Source organism: Pavona decussata, unplaced genomic scaffold, assembly GCF_977016875.1.
Source record: "Pavona decussata unplaced genomic scaffold, jaPavDecu1.1 SCAFFOLD_4, whole genome shotgun sequence".
In the NCBI taxonomy this organism is placed as follows: domain Eukaryota; kingdom Metazoa; phylum Cnidaria; class Anthozoa; order Scleractinia; family Agariciidae; genus Pavona; species Pavona decussata.
In genome coordinates this window covers 36,392-57,420 of record NW_028145428.1, presented here as the reverse complement: position 1 = coordinate 57,420, position 21,029 = coordinate 36,392, and the positions used below count along the sequence as shown (strand labels likewise).

At 37.6% G+C, this 21,029-nt stretch overlaps 1 protein-coding gene across 2 annotated transcripts in view; it reads left to right on the top strand.

The window, feature by feature from the left end:
* LOC146489597 (polyamine-transporting ATPase 13A3-like) overlaps positions 1-20,901 on the top strand; it is a 33,841-nt gene extending 12,940 nt beyond the window's left edge. For both annotated transcript variants that reach the window (XM_085103370.1, XM_085103377.1), the window contains exons 13-37: positions 511-699; positions 1,623-1,733; positions 3,291-3,337; positions 4,319-4,464; positions 4,711-4,753; positions 5,978-6,039; positions 6,461-6,608; positions 7,043-7,153; positions 8,071-8,224; positions 8,889-9,009; positions 9,775-9,899; positions 10,449-10,513; positions 11,332-11,439; positions 11,774-11,869; positions 12,468-12,547; positions 13,299-13,341; positions 13,651-13,725; positions 14,061-14,095; positions 14,222-14,318; positions 14,462-14,534; positions 15,141-15,291; positions 16,636-16,787; positions 17,585-17,673; positions 19,817-19,900; positions 20,537-20,901. In XM_085103370.1, coding sequence (XP_084959496.1) covers positions 511-699; positions 1,623-1,733; positions 3,291-3,337; positions 4,319-4,464; positions 4,711-4,753; positions 5,978-6,039; positions 6,461-6,608; positions 7,043-7,153; positions 8,071-8,224; positions 8,889-9,009; positions 9,775-9,899; positions 10,449-10,513; positions 11,332-11,439; positions 11,774-11,869; positions 12,468-12,547; positions 13,299-13,341; positions 13,651-13,725; positions 14,061-14,095; positions 14,222-14,318; positions 14,462-14,534; positions 15,141-15,291; positions 16,636-16,787; positions 17,585-17,673; positions 19,817-19,900; positions 20,537-20,671 — 2,540 coding nt within the window. In that variant the 3' untranslated portion in view covers positions 20,672-20,901. The remainder of the gene's footprint in view (positions 1-510; positions 700-1,622; positions 1,734-3,290; positions 3,338-4,318; positions 4,465-4,710; positions 4,754-5,977; positions 6,040-6,460; positions 6,609-7,042; positions 7,154-8,070; positions 8,225-8,888; positions 9,010-9,774; positions 9,900-10,448; positions 10,514-11,331; positions 11,440-11,773; positions 11,870-12,467; positions 12,548-13,298; positions 13,342-13,650; positions 13,726-14,060; positions 14,096-14,221; positions 14,319-14,461; positions 14,535-15,140; positions 15,292-16,635; positions 16,788-17,584; positions 17,674-19,816; positions 19,901-20,536) is intronic.
* Positions 20,902-21,029: the final 128 nt, after the last annotated feature.

Below are 21,029 nucleotides of genomic sequence, written 5' to 3'. Positions count from 1 at the left end.
TTCATGTCATGTTTCTAGTGACGTCATGACTTCAACATTTTCCTTGCTAACATATATCCACAAACCAAACTATATTCTTCCAGTGCCTCAGTGAATAGGGCATGATGACACTCTGGATGGTTATTCAGTGAGTGGTTTTATTGGTCTTTTGACCTCAAGTTACGTCGTCAAAGTTATATTATAAATTAAAGTTTTAACTCTTTCCTCCCATATCCTAATAAACATTAGACTGAGTCAGGGCTATGTCAGGACATCCAATTAATTTGCCCGTTACTCACTGATGGCAACGCAGTTGACAGTGTAATAATGATAATCAATAACCTAGCCATGAATGACATGAAATTTGATTTGTTCTGAGAAATACAATAAATATATAATATTAGAACATCAATTTATGCTGGAAGACGAATCAGCTGTATTTGATGGAGATGACGTACAAGACGTTAGTACAAGTGTCTCACTGCTTCATATATGCACCCTAATAAGGCAGGAACTAATACGATATTGCAGGTGAAAGTGTCCCAATAACCAAGACTCCTTTACCACATTCCAAGAGGTCATCAAGTTGTCCTGCAGAAGAAAGAGAAAAACCGTATAACCCTGAAAGACACAAGAAACACACTCTGTTTAGCGGTACAAAAGTCATTCAAACCCGTTATTATGGCAATGCTAGAGTCCTTGCAGTGGTTGTTAGGACTGGTAAGTAATATCATGGGCAATAGGAAACATGGGTTTCGACTAAATAAATGTTACATTTATCTCAAATATAGTTGAATTACTCACAATAAAGTAGTCTTTAGTCTTTTCTGGTCGTTTCTCCCAATTTATTTCTTGTAAAATAGCCCTGATTAGCAAGTAACAACGCACCGTTTGACTCAAAACAAATTCAGCATTCGTTCGGTCTTGGTAACCGTTCGTCCTATTGAAATCCCAGGCGCGGCCACTGAGCTCGCGAGCGTTAACTCATAATCCCCCCCCAGTCACTTTTTAGTGTTAACGCTCACGCGCTTAGCGGCCGCGCCTAGGGTTTCAATAAACACGGCACGGTTACCAAGACTTAACGAAAGCTTTTGCTGGCGATAAAGAATGTTAGGTCTGTTCTACAAGAAATAAATGGGGAGAAACGACCAGAAAAGCCTGAAGACTACTTTATTGTGAGTAATTCAACTATATTTGAGATAAATGTAATATTTATTTAGTCGAAACCCACGTTTCCTATTGCCCATGGTAATATTGGGTTTTTTTAAATTTATTTAATTATTAGCAACCAGTACATTGATGTTATGAAAATTAAAATATATACTGTATATTGCTGTTGGCCAGTTTACTTGTAAGAATTATAATGATCAGAAGCATTTAATGATAAAAACTAGCGATAAAAAGGAACGACATTTCAACCCCTCTGAGGTCATTTTCAAGTTCTAAGAATGCAATAGAAAATTAACATATATTAGGTAAAATTTTGAAACATGGGAAAGTTTTTTAAAAGCGATTAAAAGCATAAAATGATGATGATAATAATAATGATAATAATTTATAATTTATAATAATAATAATAATCTGGAGGGAGTTCTCAATCTTTATTATTTTCCTTCATATCTCTTTGAATGTTGTTTCTGTAGGGTTTTCTACAACCAAAGGTGGCTTAATTCGCTCTATTTTGAATCCTAAACCTGTGGGCTTTAAGTTCTTCAGAGACTCCATGCGTTTTATTGGCTTCATGTCAATAATTGGTAAGATATTCCTAATACATCTGTAAATGTACGTGTTAATAGAAAATGTTTCTCTCACTCCGCTTAGGCAATCTTATTGTTTAGTTTAAATACCAAATGAATGTTTTGCCAGTGTCACTAGTGTCACAGTCAAGTGAAAATTAAAATTGTTTAATACTTATAAGATGATGTTGTAGGAAATGTGACTTAATAAGGTAGTGTTGAGATAACGAAGGCAACCCTTGAAACAAGCATCAATCAGACTTTGTACTTTCTTTGTTATGTGTTAAACGTGAACGTTAGCAGCATTTTGCATTTCCAATAACTTTTGTGTGGAGTCTCAAAATTGTTGAATTTTGTAAATATATATTTTAATGAAGTACAGTCGAACCTGTATATAACGGCCACCCTCGGGACTTGAGGAACTGGCCGCTTAATACAGGATCACTAAAAATACTCACTGGGCGTTGTCTAATGTCAATTTTAATGGTGTATCATACAAAAACATTTCATGCAAGGAAACAACAGGACAATCAACACTCTTTCAAGAGATCAATACTTTAAACAAAGTTCAGTGCCAACTTGTAACTTAATGGTATAATATACGTAACACTGTGTAAAAGCACTGTGCAATAAATTTTCCTCTACTCTTGTACGGTGTACAGTACTGTATTTCTAACTCACTTACTTATGTGACTTGCAGTTCACATCAAAATATCTCATTCCGCCATTTCATAGTTGTTACGATCGAAGTGGAGTTATAACGGTAATGTTGCTAGTTAAAAGTAACACAGTATATAACCAAAATTCTTCCAATTAAAATAGGAATAGGGTAAGAATTACAGCGACTTAAACAAGTGGGACACGTGCGTTTGGCACCTTGGGATTCGAAACTTTTGTTTGTAGAGCAAGTCGTTGACTGTCGGCACTCCCAGCGACAATTCCTGTTATCCATGGTACTGTGCATATGGCTTTTCCATTCAAGGGTGGCCGCTTAATACAGGAAAAAATAACAAAGAAAGACAAACATGGGACTGCTACAGGGTGGCCGCGGCCGCTTAATAGAGGTGGCTGCCTAATACAGGTACCAAATACAGCGTTTGTATGCGTGAAAAATCGGGACTTTAAACACTGGCCGCTTAATAGAGGGTGGCCGCTTAATACAGGGCCGTTATATACAGGTGTGACTGTACATGTAACAGATTAAAACATTTATTTTGCTATTATAGGCCATTTATGATTCTTAGAGAATATTGTGTACAAATGTGTGCATTCTTAACTCTTTTCAATGCTTAATTAAGTCACTGTGAATCCTTCATAATCTAGCAGATGTGTTTTATATCCATTCATTAATTTTTGCTGTTATAATGGCATGCATGTATATATGCTAACATGAGCTCTCTGCTTAGTAGCTTGCTAAGTAGAGCCTTTTTAAAAGATACAAGTAATGGCATGTGATAATGTTTAATAGTTGTAGATAATATGAAAACAATGAAAATTAAAGTCAGAGTATCAAAAACAGCACTTATTTTTTCTTCATATTTTGTACTTAATAATATTATAATTCATTTTTTTCAGCATTGGCTGGGTTTTCATATAGTGTGTACACGTTTGTTAAGCAAGGGGTAAGATGCTTTTCTTTAAAGTGATACATTAAATGGAATTTAACATGTGTCTGTCTAGAAATGTATTCAACAAATTGACGGCAGTAATTCTGTGGTCTATTTAACAATCATTCTGGACATGAGTGTGCATTGGATATAAGATGATAGAAAGCCTGTAATCTATAATCATCTCATATCCAACAAGCATGTTGCTAGATTTTGCTGATTTCGCTTTGCTAGAACAATGATTATTAGAAGACAGTTTAATGGTCGCTGTTTCTCAGGCATGGTAAAACGGCTTGGATTTGATACCCTGTTAAGGTCCATTTACCAATCTTTTGAAGCTGTTGCTAGGGAAAAATCTGTTTGTCACATTTGGTCATAGCAAACAAAATCAATTAAGAGACATGATCTACAGCTTCCGGAGCATTAGAATTGTTAACCTTTTGGGTCACTTTTTACTGGGTTTGAAAGAGTAGTATCATAATGTGATATTTTGCACCGAAGCAAACGTCTTTGAAACCTTTCCAATCTGTTAAATACACTGCACTCCCTACGCATTTACTTGCATGTTAACATGTACTAGGTGCAATGCAATAAATAAAGTTTTACAGAAGAGTTATTTGTAAAAAGCTGGCTCTAAAATACATGCATTTCTTTCTTCTCCTTTTCAAAAACTATAGCCTCTAGTTAGTAGCTGATTCATTTTCTGATTTTCCGACTTACATGTTTGCAATGTGGCTTGTGAGCTTGAGGGTTTTAATACCATTATAGTGGCCATTTTTGTCATTTTGGAAGCACTGCATGATAGTTTGTATGGCAAGACCAAGACAAATAATAAACTAGACCTGCAGTGTGTTACTTGAAGTTGCTAAGTCGGTGGACAAGTCTGATACTTCTCACTCCATCACAATTTAGATCTGTGCAAAATTGCCCGATAATAATAATGTGTGGCACTGAAATATCTGTCTTATTAATAGTAGTTGGTGTCCTTTATCTTAGATGTCTGTTGGTCATATCATGTTGAAAGCCTTAGATATTATCACTGTAGCAGTTCCTCCTGCTCTCCCTGCTGCAATGTCAGTGGGTACTGTCTACGCTCTTCAGAGGCTAAAAAAACAACAGATTTACTGTATAAATCCATCGAGGTACACAAAGTCAAATTTTTTGTAACTTGTAATGTGACTACAGTTTGTCTGTCTTTGAATCTTAAAACTAAGTTTATTATTTATAATAATAATTATTAATAATAATAATGTATTAATTATTAATACATTAATTTTTGTCAGTTAAATGTACCAGTTATAGGAACTATTTTGTGTCATTTGTGATAAAACTGCTACCCATATATTCATAATGATACTAACCTGGTCTTTGTACATGTTTTAATTTAGAATCAATGTTTGTGGAAAACTCAAGCTGTTCTGCTTTGACAAGGTTGTTAACATATATTGTACCATGTTATGAATAAGACTCTAATTTGCACTTTGTAAGCAGAAACAACAAACATAAAATCATGCTGCTAGTTCTTGGCACATTCTTGAGTAATGAAGATAATCTAACTTGCAAAGTCTCTGAACCCTTGGTATGTTTCCCTGTGCTCCTAAGTTATTATATGAGTTCCTGGGGATGGGATGGGGGCAGAATCTGCTCCCCTTGTAACTTCGACAGCATTAAAGCTATTAAATTATGTTTAAAAATGCCCTTTAAATTTGAGGTCTAAAAATGGAACAATGACATTATAAATTATTTTGTGTGAATAACATCATTAGTTCTGAATAGTCCCATGCTGGATCCACTATCCTTGATTTCTCCATTTCTCTAAATCCTTTGAAAACCATCCAGAATGAACTCAGAATCAAACTTGAAGCAACAAAGAATCACTTAAATGGCATAAAAATGTAAAAAATTAATACAATAAGCTTAATTTTTATAAATTAAAGAAAAACAATTAAAAATCAAAATTTGAAAAAACCTACCTGTCATAATCTTAGAAGGACAATATTTGAAATTCATATATTTGAACTGTGGAGGAAAAAATTAATAAATGACAGACTGTTGCATTTATTTACGGAACTTAAGCAGCTGTGAGAAGAATGCCTGGAAAAAATTCACAGGCTTGAATGGGATTTGAACCCATGACCTCTTTGATACTGGTGCAGTGCTCTAGCAACTGAGCTTTCAAGCCAGCTGGGAACTGGTCATATTGTGAATTTGTAAATTTTATATATATATGGCTTACATCTCTTTGCCTCTAGAAACTCACATAATGACCAGCTCCCAGTTGGCTTGATAGCTCAGACAAAGCTGCTCAAACTGCTCGAGAAATTGATAAATTTCCAAAATAATGGCTCGACCCTCTATCTCAAGTTATAGAGTAAATCAAAATTATAAAAAAATGCAATAGTTTTGACCCCTCTCCCCAGAAAAGGCACCATCAACACTCTGTCTGTCCCCTCCCCCACAGAACTTGGATACGATGATTACACTAGCTTTTTTTTCTCTTACAGTTATTCTTGGCAAAGCTAATATAGAGCCTTGAACCTTGAACTAAGTGTTAAATATAACTTGCCTATTGTATGACCTTAACACTTTTACCTGGAAGCCAAGCACAACATACCTGAAGTACAATGTGACATTTTCTTATAATTATTATTGTAGACTGGAACCTTAACAGAAGATGGACTGGACCTTCTTGGTGTTGTACCTGTGGAATCAGCACGGTATGGTTTACTATTTCTGGTTATATTTGTTTGCCAGATTCGTTATAGATAAAGGTGGCTTGCCTTTCCTTTTTGTTCACAACTCGAAGGATCAGTGCGGCTTTCAAAAAAGTAAGAAAACTGATGAACTCTGATTCAGGTTTAAATGCTAAGGAAGATTTTCCCTTCCTCCGTTTTGAAAGTATTTTGGGGACTGAATTTACTTTAACAATTAAGCCTAGGATGTTAATCCATTCAAATGCAAAAAACCTATTTTTATTCAAAATAATAATTTATACAAAGACAGGGTGTCAGCTTCGAACTCGGAATTCAACGTAGGTGAGGTCATTAATTTCATGCGTTAAAAATTTGAGCGTTGTTACAGTCGAGAATGTTTCTATATTCTAATTTGTAAATATCTACAATCTTGTGGACTTCTCAGGTTTAGTTCGTTGGTATCTGATGCTAGCAGCATACCCGCTCACAGCCCAACGTTAGTTACAATGGCTACTTGTCATTCACTGACAGTCATTGATGGTGAACTGACTGGTGATCCCTTGGACCTCAAGATGTTTGAGGCTACTGACTGGGTAACGTTTTGTCCAAAACATTGACCAAGTCATGTTTCCTGTCTGAACATGTTTAAAGTAATATAATTATTATACACGAGGAAGAGTGCTTCATCCGATTCCCAAATTCTGAGAAGTTGCAGCCGAAATTTTTTATTTGTCTTTTTTTTTTCTAACCAACTTTGATGCGTTTGGAAACCGGACGAAACACTCTTTCGACTGGTTGAGACGGATTTTTAAAATTCATTGTATGCTATAGTAGAAAGTGTGTGTGGCCTGCTTTAAAGTATATTGAATAGAATGGATAGGCTGCAGATATATTTTCATTGAATCTGGCCAGACAAAACAATTGGTAAAGGATTATTTTGAATCAGTGTGTTAATCGTGATCTGATGATTGTTATTTTTAGCTACATATCATATACTTTTTATAACTTTACCTGTTGGTGTTTCTAGATTCTTGAAGAACCTGGAGAAGATAGCACAAAATTTGACAACATAGCTCCTACTGTTGTTAAGCCCAAAACTGCTGAGCAATTTATTGTGGAGTCTGCTTTGGAGGGAAATGTAAGCATTAACCCATTCACTCCGTGCTGCCCACTCCTATATACCCATAAACTATCAGGCTTCTTGTACCATTTTTGACGTCATGAGTATTAAAGATACAGTGGAACAAGATCTCGCAAATCTTGCATAACGTGCACGATCGGATAAATCGAGCCAGAATTACCAACAGTTTCTTGCTTAAAAATGTACTTTTTCCTTAACATTTTCCAAGTAGTGTCTGCCCAATGGCTATGACGCCCACAAGAATCGAAAAACATGAAAGCAAAAGCAACGAGACTGAACAAAGCTGTTCTCGTCTTGTTTAAAAACATCTCAAAATTTTCAGTTTTGTACAAAAATGGATTCTGAGGTTCTAGTAAGTCATGCCGACTTGTGTATTGGATCCCCTTCCATCAGCTCTCTGGTTTTATAAGCCTCACCTTTTTGTAATTTCTTCATCTCATACAAGGTCTTTTAGTTTGTGGTGTTGTTCTCAGTATCCTTTCATAAGCTGTGTCTTGACTGCACTCAGTCTATTTTGTTTTGCTGAGAGCTTTGTACCTTTGTACAGTCGACTCACCGTGGTTGGATTATAGCCCATCATACACTGTACCTAATACAATCAGTTGATAACGAACTTATACAACAGTACGGATTAGAAAGGAGGACAGCAAAATTTCATTGTAACACCATTTTCAGTTTAAACTTATGTCGTCCTCGTGAAAATAATGAGAAATCAGCAAGGTACAATCACGAATCCTGAATATTTAGATGTCACACTGGTCACACAATTTTACGTACACACACTTCAGCCTTGCTGCGGTGTAAACTTTCTTATGCGATTGAGGGACACTTTCAAACCTGGAAATCAGCACGTCAGAGGTGCACACACCATGGGCTTGTATTGATGTTTTTGCTTTGTTTTTTTGTTTTTCTAGACTCCATATGAGATAGCCATTATCCGTCAGTTTCCATTTTCATCTGATATACAGCGCATGTGTGTTGTGACCCGTACCTTGGGAGCTCCTAATATGGATGTGTATGCAAAGGGAGCCCCAGAGACCATCGCAAATCTTTGTCAACCACAAACAGGTTAACATTTGGTACTTGTTTCAGTTGGCATAAAAATGTACGGTTGAATATCCTCCATGTAAATCGTGAACGAATTCTCAAGTTTTTGGAGTGGGTTTGGGAAAATCAATGGCACATGTAATTTTTGTTGTAGTAAAGGTATTTTTGTTTCAAATGACACTTTGCTAACTTTCTGAATAAAGGTTGTAAGAAGTCGAGTTTGAAACAATTTCTACTATTTCCAGTATAAAAACTTATAGTTTCATAGCTGTTTTGTTTAAAATTTGAAATCTAGCGAGAACAATTTGAATTAAAACTCCTCGCGATGAAATGTGCACCAATACAAATTTCCTTACATAGATTATCGTATTTCCTCCCGTGATAATTACCTTATTTATCTAACTAGAGTTGTCTATTTCAATATTTGGGTGTAATGCGGGAATATGGATTTCAAAGACTCATTGTCGTATGCATTTTTCTGTATTGATTAAACTAAACTTGTGCTTTAATAACCCTTTTCATTCTTGAGTTAGCTCATGCATGAGAGGAGCCTTTTGATCAGCTTAAAGCATTACGTTATATTCGTAGTCTTGACTTTTTTATCACACATTGAAAGCAAAATGTAAATCCAAATGTGAGCCAGCGATGCGTACATTATTAATTGATTGATTTTTGGTATTTTTAGTTCCTACAGATTTTCATGATGTTCTTCAGCATTATACCATGCATGGCTATAGGGTTTTGGGTTTGGCTTGGAAACCTTTAGACCCAAAGTTGTCATGGCATCAGCTACAAAGAGTTACTCGGTAATGTGCCATTCGTTGCACCCACTTCTATATCACACTATAGAATGTTGAGGCTGGGGTGCCACTTACAAAACTGGGAGTGCCACCAAATATTTCCTCGGAATAATGCATCACGCGATGAATTTGCAAGCACTGAAGATGATTTGGTGAATTATAAGATTAAATATTTTTGTCTGAAGGAGTCAGTAATTGAAAGGGTGTATTGATTAATGAAAGCGATGTTTTTGGCATGGATATTTTACTTTAAAAAGTAAAAATTAATCAAATTTATTGCCAACGACTAGTTTCTGAGAACGTAACAAACTTGATTTCTTTGTTTATAATTTTGTGTCAAAACACATTTATGTGGTTATGGTTAATTTACAGCATAGCAATGCTCTGAAGACTTCTCTTCATTTCTTTTTGCTTGAGTAGGTTTTTAGCCACAAGTAACACAACATTCTTTCCGTCAATTGTCTCAGTCCACCGTTTGAAATTCATCTCACTGTATTTGCCCCTAGTTTCTACCTTGTAGATTTTGATAAATGCATTTTTTTCAGTGAGTGACACAGGCGTACTTGGACAAAGAGAATCCGAGTTCTCTCAACAGGAGTCGAACCTAAGACCTTCCGATTACTAGTTCAGATGCTCTACCACTGAGCTACAGGAGACTTGTGGGAGCTAGGAAATTAAACTAGGTCCATGAGACAAGCATCCTTGCAATAGCATACTGCTTAGGATTTTTTATTCCTAAATTTTCATGGGAAGCATTTGACTGTTTGATAGGGATCATGTGGAGACAGGTCTGACATTTCTTGGACTGTTGATTCTTCAAAATGCTCTTAAACCACAGAGTGCGCATGTCATACGGGAGCTTCACAATGCTGCTATCAGGACTGTTATGGTGACTGGTGAGTACTCATACTGGAGGGCATAGCTTGGAAAGCGTTCTTTTTGGACAATAATGACCATTCTCATTCCCGTTAAGGAATAACAGAAAGCACAGAATATCAGTTGCAAAAAGAAAGCAATCCCTCTTATTCTGAGTAAACTGTATTCTGTTCATTCTGCTTTCAGCGATAGAATGGATGAAATGCTATTCTGTTATTATATAAATATACTACATGCTATTTCTGTTACTATTCCGAAAACAGAATACCTACTCCCAAAAGAACATAAATACGGATTTAAACGTGAAAAAGCCAAGTTCATCTCAAGAGGTCCTAAATGAGATCATTTGGAACAACAGCTTTCTTTTTTGTAAAAAAAAATAGCTCTTATTGCTTGTTCGCGAAAAACGCTTTTTTTTCGTTGGGTAGTACTCAATCGCGTGGTCGCTACGATGGGCAACAGAAGATATAGTTGTGCTTTCTTTTAGTGGCTTACGACTGTACTGAGTTTGTGTTAAGGAGATAAGCCAATACGATTTATTAATATGAACACAAATTGTTTATTGTTAGGTGATAACATGTTGACGGCGGTGAGTGTTGCTAGAGACTGTGGTATGGTGGGACCTTCTCATACGGTAGGTCATCTGATCTTATCATTTACAGCTATTTCGACAAAGGTTGTCCAAGAAAAGTGAAAAGCGTACGCGACAATGCCGAAAGGTAGTCTGGGAAATACTCAATAAATTTCAATAAAAGCTCAGAATCCATAATGCCTCGACCGTACAGCGAAGACTTGAGATGGTGGGCAATATGGATTCGGAGCTTTTATTCAAATTTATTGAGTCTCCCAGACTACCTTTCGGCATTGTCGCGTACGCTTTTACCCTTTTTTTGGACAACCTTTGTCGAAACAGCTGTATACAATTAGTTAAAAGGGTCGCACTCGATCCATAAATGGTCCACACAACCGGAGCATCATCCTGTCCCAGTTTCTGTAGAATGAAGGAGCTAGTAGTCTAGCTACTCAGCCCCCTCACAGATGGTAAATGAAGAGGGGAAGATTTCTAGCACATTTTAAGCCAGTGACACACTTGGCGATTTTATATGCCGATCGCTGCGATTGACGTTTAAAATCGCCGATATCTGGCATGTCAGATATCGACAATTAAATTCACCGGCATTCGCCAAGTTTGTCCGTTCCTGCGATTTTCTACGCTCGTCACTGCGAATCTCCAGTAAAGTCAACCCATCAGGTTGGGCAATTTTATCACGACTTTTCGAAACTGCCACATCGCCGCGATCGGCGAAAAAAATCGCCAAGTGTGTCCGCATTAATCGGGGGGCGAAGCGATTTTCGCTGGCGATCAAATTCGCCGCAATCGGCGTAGAAAAATGCTAGGTGTGTCGCCGGCGTAAGGGTGCTTAACCAAAAAGTATCTTCATTTTTCTCTAGGTTATTGAAGTAACTGCCAAACCCAGTGAGAATCAGGCTCAGTTTCGTCTGCAGATTACATGGAATGTTGTTGGAGGAATCAATGGAACAAAGGATACTGCATGTGAAGTATACACACCGTGATCGGAGTGGGATTGGAATTTTATTTATTTCGCTTAAATCTCTTAACTAATATGCTAATATGGGTATATTACGAACTTGATAGCTCAGTTGGTAGAGCACTGCACCGGCATCTCAGAGGTCATGGGTTCGAATCCCGTCAAGCTTTTTTTTTTTCAGGCTTTCTTTTCGCAGCTTCTCAAGTACATACATAACTGCGATTGTTTCTCATTTATTATTTCATCCGCAGTTTAAATATACGAATTTTATATCATTTACTTCTATTATAGTGCAATGATCAACTTATAATGTCAGCCTTTGCTTTGTGTATAATGCCTTTCAGGGTGAAAGAAGATCTAGAGGAGGCTGTTATCATTTTGCTTTGGCGGGGAAAACATTTGCTTTAATCCGGAGTTACAACCCAGAACTATTTAAGAAGGTATGACTTCTCCGAGCTTCCAGTGCCTTATTAGGCTCAGAACGTATCTTCTCTTGTTATTCAACAACTGTGGGATTAAACAGGAAAAGGTATCTAGTAATAATCAAAGATTAGGGAGTGCGTTCGATGATCTTGATCCCAGGCTCTCTCTCCTTTGCCATGTCATCAGCGCCTGCAAAATCTGTGGGGGATGCCAGATACGCGTCTCAAGATCCATTCATTCAATCAACGTTGTCCCATACAATCTCGAGTCTAATCTGTATTAGGAGTGTGTTCTTGAGTTGTTGCTTGGAAGTCTCCAAAATTCCACGTTCGTAAACGGACACGATTCACCCTTTTAGTTTGCTATGTATGAGCTGCTTAATACACTTCTTCCTTGGCTGACCATTTTTAAGGTGGCTCTTGTAGTGCTTGTTATAGTCTGATTGTTTTCGTATAAAATGAGAAAAAATGAGAATTTACTAAATTCTTAAGAAACACAAAAGTTGAATGCAATTTTTTTAACGTATCTTGTCACCCTTCTGCAGCATGTTTACTTGCATTCTTGAGTTGTTGTTGTTGTTGTTGTATACCTGTCATATTGTTTTGTGTTTTTTAGTTACTCATATCTGGAACAATATTTGCACGAATGTCACCCGAGCAAAAAACCCATCTTATAGAAGGACTGCAGAATTTAAAGTAAGTCCATGCGATCAAAACATATAATGGATAATTTTACGTAACAGCGTCATGTCAAAATAGGTCCAAGACATTTTGAATAGACAATTCGTGGCCAGAGTGACATTTCTAAAGGCTGAATTAAATGAGAAATCGAGCTCACCAAGTTTCGCCGTAACAATGTTTTAGTTTATTTTCTTAGAAATCTGTTTGAAACTCTTGGAAATATAGAAGTTTGGAATTCAGGAATTTTACAAGAAACTGCATGGCACGTGGCTTCCGTTTGCTCGCTCGCCAAAAGTTTATATTTCCTCGAGTTTAAGTCAGATCTGTACAGAAGGAGGTTTTCGATTTAATCTGGTATTTTAATAAAAACGCCTGTTGTCAAGTGCTGACACACAAACTCTCACCACAGGTCCGCCTGTGGTTCTTTCTGACTTTCCCTTTACCAGATAACGTGCAAATGAAATAATGCTCTTCACAATTAATTTTCCTTCACTTATGAACGAGCTGTTACTAGTGGGTGTGATATCCAAACTGGTTGGCAGAGGAAAACAAATGAAATTATTTGCATTACTAAGTAACCTAATCTACAGGTGAATTGTAATCACTCTAAGCTGCTGCCCTCTGTATCTGGTGAAAACACGGTAAAACGGTATTGTTAAATATTTGCCTCCCTGTGAATTTTGAACCACTTTCGACATTCGAGAAGCTGTGTGTAATTGGAACATAATAACCCCTTTTACCTATATTTTCTTCTCTCTCACACCAGTTACTGTGTAGGGATGTGTGGAGATGGAGCCAATGACTGCGGAGTAAGGAAACCGATTTTGTTTTTGTTGTTTTATATCGATGCTATCCTTTCATTTTTCCTTCAAAATGAAATGTTAACTAAATGGCCTTGCCGTCTGTTACAAAGAAACCCAGTTATCAAAGGGAGAAAGCCTTTGCATACAGTTACTAATAACAACATTCCAGCGTGCCTTGCTAATGAGAAGTTTTACGCTTCTTCTCAGACATTTGCTTCTTTCAAAGTGTAATGAGTGAATGGTTACTTTTCTAAATGAACCATCGAACATCAGTCGTCAGTGACAAAGTTTTTTTTTTTTTTTTTTCCTTTTCAGGCGCTCAAGATTGCACACGCAGGAATCTCGTTATCAGAAGCTGAAGCTTCTGTTGCATCTCCATTTACTTCTAAGGTTAAAATGATATATTAAATTATATTTATTTTTGCATTTATGTGCGAAAAGTTGTTTGTTCTTTTTTATAGTTTAAGTTGATATGTTGCATTATTATCAAAACACACAACTCTGATGTATCAACTCCACGTTATTTTTAAAGTAACCACCTCATGTAAGCGACCGCAAAGCTTGACATGCTGGATGCATGTTGTCCTCTCTGTGAGGCTAGGGCTGTCTATTATGGAAGGTGCCAATTTAGAAGAACAGTGGTCTTTTCATCACTAGGTTACCTTGTATGTGCCTCTAAAAATTGTATAATAATCGAATCATTTGGGTTTTTTTTTCTTTTGTAGATTCCCAACATTGAATGTGTGCCTACTGTAATAAGGTGAGATTTTATCACGTCATTTTAATTTTCATTATAATCTGTATGTCATTTATTATTTGACTGGCACCAATAGTTAACCTTTACCAACCGGTTAATGTAGTTCACTAACTGTTTTTTAACCTTCAGGGAAGGCAGAGCAGCACTGGCAACTTCTTTTGCAACATTCAAGTACATGGCGCTTTACAGCATTGTACAGTTTGTTTCAGTGCTGCTACTTTACTCTGTAAGTCTGTGTACACCTTGTGCTTTATGTCTTGATTCTTCTAGCGACAGCAAACAAATGAAGATTGGTGATGTGTTAAAATACTGAATGTTTAGTGGCAGTTTTTTTTTTATCCTTAACTTTTCGTTGTTCTTTTTTTACAGATATCTTCTAATCTAAGTGACTGGCAGTATTTGTACATAGATCTTGTCATTATTACAAGCCTGGCGCTCGTCAGTAAGTTTCGGTATTTACGCTTTTCGGGTAGAACGTGATCATTTTTAGCGAGAACTAAGTTTCGTCAAAAATTGCGGTTTAGTGATCCCCCATTTTAGTAGCCGTTAATTTTCAGCTCAGCCTGATTTTATGGAAGCGGATCGATGTCTGGAAGCGTTAAAAACTCCTCATACCCAGTGGTTAAAACAGCTCCTAAACTATACAACGACTTGTGACGGCCGCCTAACTATCGAGAAAGGAGTGGACGGTGCCGCGATTGCAGTTGTATTACCCGGCAATAGTGTCCCGTAAGAAGAGGAACCTTTCAGTGTCATTTTTAACACCTCCCAGGAAGACAGTTATTTTACGTTCAGTTCTACCCATTAGAAATGCTGGCTAAGCTCGGTCTTTCTCTGGTAGGTTTCAGAAAAGCGCAAGATTAAAGTCGCAGAAATTTCCTAAAATAAAATCGCCAACCGTAGTAACCTTATGGAATTTCACGTGAAAACATCAAATCCAAAATATTTTTATGTGTAAATGCGGTCGTTTTTGGGTTGGTTACGTGATGACATTTGTGACTTTGAACAAGCTTATATGAGTTTTTAAAATATGTTTGTTATTTTTCAGTGGGTCAAACAGAGGCTTATCCGTTACTAGTGGCTAAAAGACCGGGCGGAAGTCTCATGTCTCCAGTTGTTCTTTTCTGTCTCATTTCACAAATTATTGTCCAAACCATGGTACAAGTTGCCGGATTTTATTATGTTCAGTCACAGACCTGGTAAGCGGAGGAATGGTATATAAAATTTGTCAATTAGGCCTCAATTCATTAGCTTTTCTGTTTTCTGTTTCTTTTTCTGTTTACCACACATCGTTTGTTGCAGAATGTTTTGTGTGGCTTTTGTATTTTTAGCCCCTGCCCACAGCTCCATTAAGCAAATCGGGGATTTCTGTCAGTTGAACACCTTTGCACTGTAGACTCCTATAAATATTTTTTTGACCTTTAAAAAATCATTAAATTCTTGGTAAAAATAACTAGGGGTTTAAGAAATGAAAACCGTGTTTGTTAATCCTAGAATGGGTTAATCGGCCCAATTGAGCTCAGGGCCCAGTTGTTCGAAAGCCGATTAACGCTAATCCACGACTAAAAGTTAATCGAGGTTTTTAGCACGCTCGCTAAGAAGGTTCTCAAAAGCTAATTGTAAGCTAATGATAAAAAAAGTTTTCGTCAAAACTGAGGAACAAAAATCTTTTGGCAAAACGTTATTCCTTAACAATTAAACTCGAATCAAAGTTCACGTTAACCCAGGATTAGCTAAATCGGGCTTTGAACAACTGGGCCCAGGATAATATCTCAGTTTGTGACCCATATGCTCTTTTTAATGTCCAGGCCCCAGTTGTTCAAAGAGCGGATAACTTTATCCACTGGATAAGTCGCTATCCAGAGTAGCAAATGGACTCCAGCCAATGCTTCTGGCAAGTTTTCCACACAATCCCATTCTTAAATTTGACATATGCTTCTACTCTATTCACAAATTATAGGACTATCGGGAAAATCTTGCACACATTTTATCTGCCGGATAGCGAACTATCCAGTGGATAGAATTATCCGCCCTTTGAACAACTGGGGCCAGACTTTCATGCTGTTCGAAACCACAGTGATCCTGAGAAATGCAAGTGCTTCTTATTGTCTCGTTTGTGATCCTCTTTGGCCTAATTTACAAGTGGAAACTAAGTTGTAGGTTTTCTCCATCCTTTGAAAGCTAAAAGGTCATGTAGCGTAACATTTCCAATCAAGAGACGCCCATACAGTAGTTTACATGCATCAAAAATGATCGTCGGCCACAAATGTAGTATTGAATGTGTATGGAACACATCAAGTAAGGTCAAGTAACAAGACGCACTGCATACCTTCAAAGAATTTGTTGGACCAAAAATGTTTTAAATGGCTTTGACGGATAGCTTGTCAACACGGATGCTACATACAAAAAACTTTGTTTTTTCGAACTTTGTTTTGGTCATAACTGAAACACAATATAATAAGTTCGCTGCAAAGTGCATTCAATAATTCTTGTGTTAGTGTTAGATGTAGTATTTTTTTAACTGATGATGTATCTTTTTTCAGGTTTAAAGCAGTCCATGTGACAGATAAGAATGGAACGTACGTCAAATGTCATCAAAATGCAGTACTCTTTGCACTGTCTTGCTTTCAGTACATTCAGCTGTCTGTCGTGTTCTCTGGTGGGGCACCTTATCGAAAACCATTTTATAAAAGTGGTATGTACGTGATCCATATCATGAAATTCATGAATAATTTGATGAATTTTTCATAATAATTTGATATTTTAGTCCCTACTCGACAATTTTTTTTCTAAATGCTAGATCTAAATCATCAGTATTGTTGATCCCATCCCTTTCCATCTGGTTTCACTTATCCCTAGCACTTCAGTTCCATATTCCGCCATCTCCTTGGCCACTTGCGCTGTCCGTGTTACCTCCGCCATAGTCCTCACGTTTGAGCAACCGATGGTCGTTTGCTGCTGGGGGCTACTATGGGGCCTTTCGGCTGTTGGGCTTCCCACTGGTTTTGGCCCAAGAGCGTCATTGCAGCCCCAGCTGCAACACCCCCAGATTGTGTTGTATCATTGTCAATGCTTCCGGTTTCTGTAACATTAAGTTTTTTTATGGAGCGGGGTTGTTAGCCCTACGTCCAACCCCCAACCTGGAGGACCACGGGTCACTCTCTGTCAGGTCTCTACCCTTTGACCTGCTCGGCATGGGTAACCCTACCAGGAGTGCAAGATTCCCGCCGACATAGCTCTAGGGGTCACTGAGACACGCATACTGCCCCACCACGATAAGGTGGTGACCCCAATCGGAGCAGGGAACTAAATAGTATACTTTTATTTACGTACTTTTTTAATCTTACATCCGTACAGTTGGTATGATATCCTGACTGATTTTACTGTTTTTATGTATACCTGTATGTGATGTAGATATAACCAAAAATATGTTGTTGACTGTAATTTTCACTGGTAGTTACTGGCTTAAGATGCTTTTCCTTTTCTTTGCAGTGTATTTTCTTCTTGTTGTAGTATTTTTGACCGTATTTACTGGATTCTTAGTGGTTCTTCCAGGACAAACGCTGCAAAAATTCTTTGAGGTAAGGGTGCAAATGAAATATTCCTCTCTGTTCTCGTAAATCGTTTACCTCTGTTAATTTTTGCTACATTTAGCGGATAATAATTCTTTAGATCCTTTTTTCCTTTCTTATTTTCAATTTGTCTTTTTTTTTTTAGTATCTATTTATTTTGTGTCCCCAAATTAGTATGGGATTTTCCCAGGCTATAAGGCATTGACACGTTAATAAAGTTTCTTATCTTTTCTTATCTTTGCGTACGTGAACACCGTGATAACAAATAAAATACTCTTGTGTCTCACGATGTAGTCACTTAACCCTTTCACTCCCATGGGAAATGTCGTATTTTTGTAAAACGGCAACTGTGAACCCCTACACCAACTGTAATACACCAATTAAAAGGTTTTATCTGGGGCATTGTATAAATCATACCAGCTAAGACAAAGGAAGTAACAGAAGTGAATGAAAAGTGTTTAAAACGAGAAAATATAAACCTTAAAATACATCTCACTTCTCGTATACACTGGGTATACCCCTAAACTATAGCTTAATTTGCAGATCTCACCATATAGTTTCTTGTCAAATGGTCACTTGGTCTTAAAAGTGTAAGAGGAAAAAGTTAAAAAACAAAGATGGGTGGTTAATTATGTCTTATGTAGGAGGGGGGTAAGATTTTATGCTTCCATTGTGCAGATCTCTCCAAGATCTGTTTGGTGTCCAAATTTGATACAAATTGACCCAATATTGGGCACGTAATGACTTTTTGTGCCATATGGCACTCTTGGGAGTGAGAGGGTTAAGCTGTAGATCGCGACTTTTCAACTGCTTACTGCTAGTCTTCATCAGGCCATGAGGCCGGCTGATCACGCTTCAGTATTTGTTTCACGAAGGTCGGCTGTGATTGGAGGATTCAATCCTTGCTGCTTCGGGAAGAAACTGTCTTCTCAGCGGTCCGCAGTTGCTCTGATCTCCTGTTGTGTTTCTTAATCGTTGGTAGAGAAAAGGTAACTGTTTGAAACAAGAACAGATGTCAAATGAGATAGCTGATGGTCGAGTCACAAGACGTTTCGCCCGGTCATACAAGCACTTGACAATACCACGTTTTACTGATTGAGGGTGATGTGAATCGTACGCTAAGTATTGATCAATGTGTGCAGGTTTTCTGTAGACGCTGGTGGTGAGGCGGCCGTTTGGTTCTCGCTAAACTGACGTGTCCAGGAAGGAGATCTTGCTGTCTGTCTCGGTTACCATGGTGATACGGATTTATGGCTGCTGGTTGTTTAGATGTTGCAAAAAGTTGTTAACACAGCCTTGGTCCAGGATGGTGAAAGTGTCATTTACGTAGCACTTCCAGATCTTAGGCTTGTAGGTGTGGTTGCTATTGGCTGTTCTTCAAATACAATAACCTGGGCTATCCATAGCTACACCTTCCTTTTGTTCATAGATCGAGCCATTATATCGGAAGTATGTGGATCTCAATACGAAATTTAGGAGGTCCGCAATTTGAGCGGGTGTAAGCGTGGTGCGGTCACCCTTCAACTTCTCTAAAAGGTGGATTTCCATTGTCGCGTAAATTTTACGTGCGTACAGACGTGAATTTAGCTGGCTTTACGTACGTAAATAGAAGTACGCACGTAAAATTTACACGACAGTGGAAATCCACCGTAAGAAGCGATGTATGAGCCGCGTGCGTAAACGTAAAAAGTTGAACAGCGCTCAACTTTTTACGTTTACGCACGCGGCTCATACATCGCTTCTCATTTTATTTACGTACGTAAAGCCAGCTAAATTCACGTCTGTACGCACGCAAAATTTACGCGACAGTGGAAATCCACCTTAACGCGGCTCCTACAGCACCTTCGATGGCGACATTGGTCAACAGCGACTCCATGTCGAACGACACTTTGTTATTGTGGTCGTGAATCCATTCACTACTGATGATGGATACAAAGTTAAAGTGAGCTGAGTTGGTCACCGTTAAGTCAGAGGAACTTCTTAACGGAGACAAGATGTTAGCAAGGAAGGGAGGCAAATCATAAGCAAGGGTGTTGACACATAACACACAAATACATTTTTGTAACCAACCCTTCATCGTTTCACGTAAACCACATCAGTAATAAACCCTTCACAGTCTCATCGACTAACTTGTTTCTTGTGTCTTTTTCAGTTAGCAACATTGCCGGATGTAATCTTCAGACTAACACTTGTTGGCATTGCTGTTTGTAATTTTCTCCTTTCCTTGTTGATTGAGGTTAGTATTAAAAGCTATTAAAACTGATTTTCAGCTATTCAAAATGTTCAGTCAATAAACGGAAAAGGTTGCCCTGAGGCATTCTGTCCTGCTCTTTACTTGTCCGTCATTTTTAAAGCTGTTAGGATTTCAGTTTCTTGTTAAGGTCAAGGCTGTTGCAACTGACAACACAAAAAAGAGATGAAATCTTTATTGCTTCGTTTTCGCTTGTTAAATAACTGATCACACTTCAGTTGTTTGAACTCAGGTTGCGTTTTGAATTTTTTCGTTCCAACGCAAAAGAAGTCCTTGTTAGAGTAATGGTAAAACGTTAATGTACATGGGCAACTTTTTAGTCTTGGAAATGTTTTCTTGCGTGAACGGTATTTTTACAGTGATAGCTTGGTGTTTGGATTGCTAAGTGACAGAAATGGATGAAGTTACATATTAAGTATTGAGTGAAAACTGAAGTATTCTGCATGGTATTTCGATCAGTAAACCAGCAAGGCAATCTTTGTATTCGTTTGATAGAAATGTATCACTACTCACTACATGTGACCAATGTTGTACCAAAACTGAACACATGTTGAGTGGCATGGAAAAACACGCTGGTCTTTCGGGAAAAAAATTCATAAATTCGTGGTCTTGTTCTTTCAGATCTGCATAGTCCCTTCACGGTGGTTGAAGAAACTACTCAATAAAGTGTTCTGCAAGTCCCAACCCAAGAATTACTTCAGAATATTACAGCGTCAACTAGAACAAGAGCCGAACTGGCCTCCTTCGCCAAGCTAGCAGTTATTAACAAGTCTTTTAGTAACATTGCATTGTCAGAATGGCTGTTTAGATTTTCAAGTATTATTTAACACATCAGAGTATGTTGTGCATAAAGAAGGATTTTTAGAGAAGTAGGGAAGATGGCACGTTATTTGTCAATTTCCCGAACTAAAACAGTAATTTTGGAAAAAGAAATTTACAGAATATTTTTATTTTGTCCATAAAATGGTAGTCGTAGTTGTCTTACATATGGGAAATATTAGTGTTTATATTGATCCTCCGGCCTCTTCAGCCCCGCTCATTGTGAAATTTTGAAAACAAAACTTTTTTTCCTTTTTTTGGTTTTTCGTCCAACCCAAAACGGCGTTTACGATCG